The 7,855-nt window shown below is 43.8% G+C and overlaps 1 protein-coding gene across 1 annotated transcript; it reads left to right on the forward strand.

Annotated features, from left to right (window-relative positions):
* Nucleotides 1-2,063: 2,063 nt before the first annotated feature.
* LOC131597825 (uncharacterized) lies at nt 2,064-2,810 on the forward strand. The gene has a single exon (XM_058870490.1). The coding sequence runs from the start codon at nt 2,064-2,066 to the stop codon at nt 2,808-2,810; it is 747 nt and encodes a 248-aa protein (XP_058726473.1).
* Nucleotides 2,811-7,855: the final 5,045 nt, after the last annotated feature.

Genomic DNA, 7,855 nt, shown 5'->3' on the forward strand with positions numbered 1-7,855 from the left:
TTGTTGGTGTGTTTACATTTGTGCTTTGCGGCAGGGAGTCACGGTGTAATAAGTCCTATATGGCACTCCGTTAAGTCCTCATGGAAGGCACGCGGAAAGGGTTAGTAATCAACCCCCGCCTAGTCTCATCGAGTCCGTTTGGTATGCGCACGCTACGCGTTGCTCGCTTCCGAACCTACATAAGATCTTGTTATCGAGTATGTCAGGAAAAGGTTTCATGTAGCCGGACCCCCGCCTTTCCTATAGCTCGCGTCGTTCGACGTTGATGCTCGGTGTACGCACGCACCGTTTTCCTTTACGATCCGTGACGGCTTGGTTGCTGAGAGGGATCCGCTCCTCTTGTCTATGCCCCGATCATTTTCGCGAGGTCTAATGCTTGGTTGACTTGGGTTGAGCTGCTCCCCTCGGCTATGGCGGGACCGCTTTTCTACCACTCGGCCAGTGCCGTTGGTTTTGTTTGCTTTACGAGCGGAGCTCGTTTGTGTGATATTATTGTGTGCTTCCCCTTTTCCTCGTAGGTTGATAGTTTAGTTTAGACTTGTACCCTTTGTATGATAACATTAGGTAGCAAGCTTTCCCTCTTAGTTTAGGTTTTCCTCATGTATCTTTTAAAACACAAACCACACTCTTTGATTTTCTTTTCTTAAGATCTTGTTATTTCCGCTCCATTCCCAAGCCTAAGTCTCCAAAGGTCGAGCAGCGGAGTGTGAATGTAACTTGTTCACCTAAAAAACACAAAACAAACAAAAATTAGTTAGCCGAGCTACGGTACCTCTGATTCCGCAAAACGGATACGTATGCAGCGGGGTAGGGCCCGTGCGAGTATAACTCTTTCTTTTCCCTACATTTTGCATGCATTTTAGTCTAGATTAGCGTAGATTTGTTACACACCCATAGTTTTAGACACAGGCGTGGATACCATCGAGTACGATGGGCGCGTGGGGTGCTAATACCTTCCCCTCGCGTAACCGACTCCCTTATTCTTTTTCTCTGGTCGTGAGACCGTTGTTTTGTTGTGGTTTGCTGGCATCCCCTTCCTTTTTCAGGATAAATATGTTAGTGGCGACTCTGTTAAACTTCGCGGTAGCGACAGCTGGCGACTCTGTTGGGGACGTCTCGACCTATTGCGGGTCCGGACCTAGCGAGTCAATCCTAGCGCTTGTGTGTTTATCTTTGGGTGCTTTACTGCTTTGCATATTTACCTGTTTGCATTGCATTCTATGTGCGCTTTTACTTTTCTGCATCATATTCTGGACTGTCTGGATCTCTGTTTGTTGGGTGGGTGTTACAAGAGGTAAAAGGCCCAATACCCAGGCTATGTGTGAACCATAGGAACCCTAGGATAGAGTGGGAGCATGGTTTGTCTCGAGGTGTACGTCTCGGGATGGATTATGTGACCACGAGCAGAGTAGTGGTTTCAAACGGAGGTATTATCGTCATCCGCATCCGCGCTGTGATGATGCTTACCTTCGGGCGGACCGTATGCTGCGTTTCATGACCTTACCCTGGCCTAGATTTTACCCGTGAGTGGGGCGGGAATCAATGATCATATAACAGGTACATTGTTGGTGACCGCTGTTCTCGTTCGTCAGTTACCGCTGTTCTTGTTCATGGGTTACCGCTGTTCTCGTTTGTGGGTTACCGCTGTTCTCGTTCGTGGGTTACCGCTATCCTCGTTCGTGGGTTACCGCTGTTCTCGTTCGTGGGTTACCGTTGTTCTCGTTCGAGTGTACTATTGGTTCCTGTTCGTGTGGTACTATGGTTCTTGTTCGAGAGGTAATCTGTGTTCTATTCCAGTGTGTTATTGACTATGGGCTTTGGTTCCGTGGATTGACATTCCGTGTTCCGTGTGGTATACCATTTGGGGCCGAACCTTTGGCTTTGTAATATGTGTGTTACAGGCAGTCCAGAATGCCCGGTGGGCGGCACTAAGTCCCACCACTTTGCATCATAGCATATTTATTTCCAAAAGAAATGCAAAAAAAATATATATAAAATTGTGTATAACAAGCATTTGCATGTCATATTTTTCAGGGATATTCAAGAGTTCACTCAAGTTAAAGATGGACATTCCCGTTGATACTGTCAAAGAAGCAAAGAGACATACGCACACCTACAGTTTCTTCCGAGAGCCGTTGACCGCCTTGGAGGGTTTGAGTTCGTTAATGACCGCTTTCTGCTTGAAGAATTTCACAGACAATTATGGGAATATTTTGACTTTGTTGGAAACCGTGGTTGATACTCCTGCTTTGCAAACTTTGATGCAATTCTATCATCCTGAGATGAGGTGTTTCACGTTCCAGGATTACCAGTTGGCTCCGACATTGGAAGAGTACTCTATCATTCTAAATCTTAAGATAAAAGACGAAGTGCCATTCATCGACGTTCCTAAAGAAGTGAATTTCAAGTCGATCGCTGCTGCTCTTTATTTGAGCATAAAAGAAGTATCTGATGATTGGAAGTCGAGTGGAGGTGTCTCGGGGTTCTCTTTGAAATTCTTAGTGAGAAAAGCTAAAGAAGAATTTGAGAAAAAGAATTGGAACGCGTACAATGCATTGCTTGCTGTGGCTATTTACGGGATTGTGATGTTCCCGAATGTTCCCAATTTTGTAGACTCGGCCCCGGTACACATCTTCATAGGAAAGAATCCTATTCCTACATTGTTGGCTGATACCTATTATGCCGTTCATTCCCGATATGAGAAAAGTGGCGGTGCTATCACTTGTTGCCTTCAATTGTTGTTCATCGGGTTCCTCTCTCTGTTGCCAAGCAAAGGACCTTTTGTGAAGACAAGGGAGACACTCAAGTGAACCCACAGGATTATGTCGCTTACTTCATATGATATTCAATGGCAAAAGTACCGGATCAATGTTTCCGAGGTGATAGTCGGGTGCGGTGAGTTCGACAATGTTCCTTTGGTTGGTACTAGAGGTTGCATCAATTACAATCCCGTGGTATCTTTGCGTCAATTGGGGTATACCTTGAAAGACAAACCGGCGAATCATTTGGTAGTGGAGACGGTCTATTTTGAGAAGGGGTCGGATCCAGAAAAATTGAAGAGGATAATTGTGGCTTGGAAGAAAATCCGTAAGCATTATGGAGCCCATTTAGGGAAGAAAGAATCGCTTGCTCTAACACTGTATGTCAAGTGGATTGTAAAGCGGGTTGGAAACTTGTTGTTGCCATATGACAGGGTCGCACCACTTCAAAAGCAACCTCCTTTGATTCCATCTGAATTTGTGCCAACAGAACTTTACAAGAATGCTTAAGTTACCAATTACAAGTTGCATGAAAGAGAACAAGAGACCAACTTGAAATTCTTTGAAGAGAGAGATGCAAAGATGAGATTAATGCACCAGCTCAAGCAAGTCGAAGGCGCAAGTTCAAGCCAATCCAGTACCCGGAGGCGTCCTTACGAGTTGTTAAAGGAAGATTTGCATCATAAGCAGCAGGAGTGTCTACAGTTACAGAGATCAGAGAGTAGTCTCAAGAGGCCGAAGCGGGATTCAGATAAACAGCTAGCGGAAGAGAAGGCTAAATCTGCTCGACTCGAGGAAGAATTAATAAGACTCCGAGCCCAACGGAGAGGAGATGGAGGAGCTCATTCTGTTATCAGACGATCCTAGTGCTGCTGTAGAGTGGATTTGTTTGGTCTATGGGGTTGATTTGCTGTTTATTCTTGATGTTTGACGCCCATATCCAGGATTGTTGGATGGGGTTGCATTTTGATATTCTAGATTTCTTTTGTATGCCTTATGAGCACTTTGTGACACGATTATGTGTTTTGTTTGTATGAACTCAAATTCTCAGTTATGTTTGAATGAAATATGCTCAGTTTGATGAATTATTCTCGTATGCGGATTGTTGTTCAAATATATTCCGTATCAGGGTTGCTATGTCCTATCTGAAAGTGGGATGAACTCTTGGATACCTGAAAATTGACAAAAATTTCATGCATATCATTCATATATCATACATGTCATATATTTGCAGGTTTTGCAGGTCTTATATCTTATGTCTCGCTGTTTTGTTATCAGAAGGAGTTCTAAGACGGCTAATCACCCGTATCCGACTAGGAGCAATCAGAGAAGGCAGATGGAACAGATTCAGGAACAGATGGCAGAGATGAGAGCTCAATTGACGGAGCAGATGAATGCGCAGATGGCGCAGTTTATGGAAGCATTGACTAATTTGACCAAGGGGCAGGATGACTTACGGGTTCTTGTTGAGAACTCTAGAAGGAATGAGAACGGAGGACATCAAAGGCTGTTTGATGATGTGTCTGGCAGGATTGACGATCACCATGATCCGAATGAGTTTGATCACGTGGGAGGGCACTATAATCCTTTCAATCAGCATCACGGGTTTCCACCTCCACCTCCGTCTCGTCTGTTAGGAAGGAGAGATAATCAGAACCGTGGTAATTTAGATTTCAATGTTGAGAACTTTGATCAGGTATCAAGGCATAGTGCTGAGGGTGCACATGATGAAGTTGAAAGGTATCGTCTGATTGAGGAACGTCTCAGAGCTGTTGAAGGCAAAGGGGTGTTAGGCATGGATATCAATGACTTGGGGTTTGTTCCTGGTGTGAGGATTCCACCAAAATTCAAAGTTCCATCTTTTGACAAATACAATGGGGTGACCTGCCCTATGACTCATGTTAAGGCGTATTATCGGAAGATGTCCGTATACTCTAAGGATGAGGGTTTTCTAATGCACTTCTTCCAGGATAGTCTTGCTGGGGCTTCCTTCGAGTGGTATGTACAACTTGAACGCACTCATATCCATTCTTGGAGAGATCTTGTGGAGGCCTTCATTAAGCATTATCAGTACAATGTTGATATGGCACCCAATAGGACTCAGTTGCAGAGTTTGGTTCAGGGGTCTAAAGAATCTTTCAAGGAGTACGCTCAGAAATGGCGTGAGTTAGCCGCAAGAGTTCAGCCACCGATGACTGAACGTGAGATGATTGACATGTTCACCAGTACCTTGTCTGGACACTATTATTTGGCTTGCAGTGCTATAGCCAACTTTTCTGAAATAGTGAGATATGGCGAACATGTTGAGATGGGTCTAAAGATGGGGAAAATTCAGTTGGGAGCTTCTTCTAATTCTGTTGGTGGTAAGAAACAAACTGAAGGTTATGCTAGAAGGAAGGAAGGAAATGCGGATGCTATATACGGAAGAAGGGGTTCAAGGAGAAGCAATTCACAAGTTAATGCTGTTATGATCCTAGTGCCGCAGCAACAACAACAGCATCAGCAAGGACAACGTTCCAATAATGATCGCTATCCTCCCAGGACTAGGCCTCACAGAAAGATTAATCAGATTCCTATGACCTATGCTCAAGTGCTACAACATTTGCTCAATATTGAAAAGATTACTTTGAGAGATGCTCCGAATGCTCCGGACACACAATCTCCGAATTACAATGCAAACGCGCGGTGTGCTTTCCACTCAGGTGCCGTTGGGCATGATACAGAGAGGTGCATTGCATTGAAGAACAAAGTCCAAGATTTGTTGGATCAAAAGATAATTCAATTCACTCCTACACCCAATATTGTCAATAATCCGATGCCTACCCATGGGGGTCCAGCCGTTAATGCCATTGTCAATGGTGAAGAAGTGGATAGTGACTGTGATTTCGATAGCTGGATTCGTCCAAGTATTCCTGGAGAGGTGTCTCGCAACTGGACAATCGAAGATGTCATCCAAGTTACACAAGCTCAGGAGTAAATTCCCTGTTTTTACTTTTCTTATGATGGCATAATTCCTACGCTCTGCCCAAGGCGTAGTGAATCATTTGTAGGGCCATGCAGTTCGCATTTTTCAAAGTTAATCATGAATTAAAAGGACGTTTTTGCATTCAAATGTTTTGCTCTTTGTCTTTCTTTTAACTTTTTCCTTTAAATGGCAATGTTTTTGCACACACTTGCACATAGCTTAATGAATAAAACTAAAATAAAAACATCAATCATGCAGATGTTCCACTACCACGGATTCCATTGGTAACAGTTCCGCTATTGCTTATTATGATTTTGACAATCCGATCTACCAAGCCGAGGAGGAAGCTTATGAAGATTGTGATCTCCCCGATGAATTGGCCAGATTATTGAAACAGGAAAAGAGAGCGACTCAGCCGCGTCAGGAGGAAATTGAGATGGTAAATGTTGGCACTAAAGAGCAAGTCAGAGAAGTCAAGATAGGGGTTGCGCTTGAGAATAGTGTGAAGCAGAGGCTTATTGCTATGTTGAAAGAGTATGCGGATATCTTTGCTTGGTCCTATGAAGACATGCCTGGTCTCGATACAGATATTGTGGTACACCGTCTACCTCTCAAGGAAGATAGTCCTCCTGTCAAGCAGAAGCTTCGAAGAACTCGCCCAGATATGTCTGAGAAGATTAAGAAAGAGGTTGAGAAACAGTTTGATGTTGGCTTTCTGCAAGTTGTGAATTACCCACCATGGGTTGCGAATATTGTTCCTATACCTAAGAAGGACGGAAAGGTCAGGATGTGTGTTGACTACAGAGATCTGAATAGCGCGAGTCCGAAAGATGATTTTCCTCTTCCCCACATTGATGTGCTGGTTGATAATACTGCTCCTTTCAAAGTGTTTTCCTTCATGGATGGCTTCTCTGGGTACAATCAGATCAAGATGGCACCAGAAGACATGGAGAAAACAACGTTTATCACACCATGGGGAACTTTCTGCTACAAAGTCATGCCTTTTGGGTTGAAAAACGCAGGGGCAACGTATCAGCGCGCCATGGTGACTCTTTTTCACGACATGATTCACAAGGAGATTGAAGTGTATGTCGACGACATGATTGCAAAATCTCACACTGAAGAAGAGCACTTGGTTCACTTGCAGAAGTTGTTTGAAAGGCTTCGGGAATTCAGACTGAGGTTGAATCCAAACAAATGCACCTTCGGAGTACGATCCGGAAAGCTGTTGGGTTTTGTTGTTAGTGGGAAAGGTATTGAGGTCGATCCTGCAAAAATAAAAGCTATACAAGAGATGCCTGAGCCGAGAACAGAAAAAGAGGTTCGTGGTTTCTTAGGGAGATTGAACTACATTGCTAGATTCATCTCTCATCTTACGGCCACTTGTGAACCAATATTCAAATTGCTAAGAAAAGATCAGACGGCCGGGTGGAATAATGATTGTCAAAAAGCATTCAAAAAAGTGAAAGAGTATCTGCAGGAACCTCCGATATTAATTCCTCCAGTTCCAGGAAGGCCTTTGATTATGTACCTCACAGTTCTTGAAAATTCAATGGGATGTGTGCTGGGTCAACATGACGAGTCTGGCCGAAAAGAGCATGCAATATACTACCTTAGCAAAAAGTTTACCGACTGTGAATCCCGATACTCACTGCTCGAGAAAACTTGATGTGCTTTGGTGTGGGCGGCTCGCCGGCTGAGGTAGTATATGTTGGTTCACACCACCTTATTGATTTCCAAGATGGATCCTATCAAGTATGTCTTCGAGAAGCCTGCTCTTTCCGGAAGAGTAGCCCGGTGGCAAATGATTTTGACTGAATATGATATCCAGTATGAGAAATGCTAAGCTTACACCTCAAACCTACAATCACACCGTATTTATATACGGTTCCACACACTTTTGTTTTTTTTATTAATTTTTTTCTCTGTATTGAATTTTGTGGAAAGCTGAAAATGGTTGGAAATAAATACGGTGTAGGTGAGGTGTACAAAATTTAGGTGTAAAGATAGCACTGCTGTATCCAGTATACTACCCAGAAAGCCATCAAAGGTAGTGTGTTGGCAGATTATCTTGCGCATCAGCCGGTCGAAGATTATGAACCGATGAAGTTTGAATTTCCCGACGAGGATG

The sequence above is a fragment of the Vicia villosa genome, linkage group LG4, assembly GCF_029867415.1.
Source record: "Vicia villosa cultivar HV-30 ecotype Madison, WI linkage group LG4, Vvil1.0, whole genome shotgun sequence".
NCBI classification, from domain to species: domain Eukaryota; kingdom Viridiplantae; phylum Streptophyta; class Magnoliopsida; order Fabales; family Fabaceae; genus Vicia; species Vicia villosa.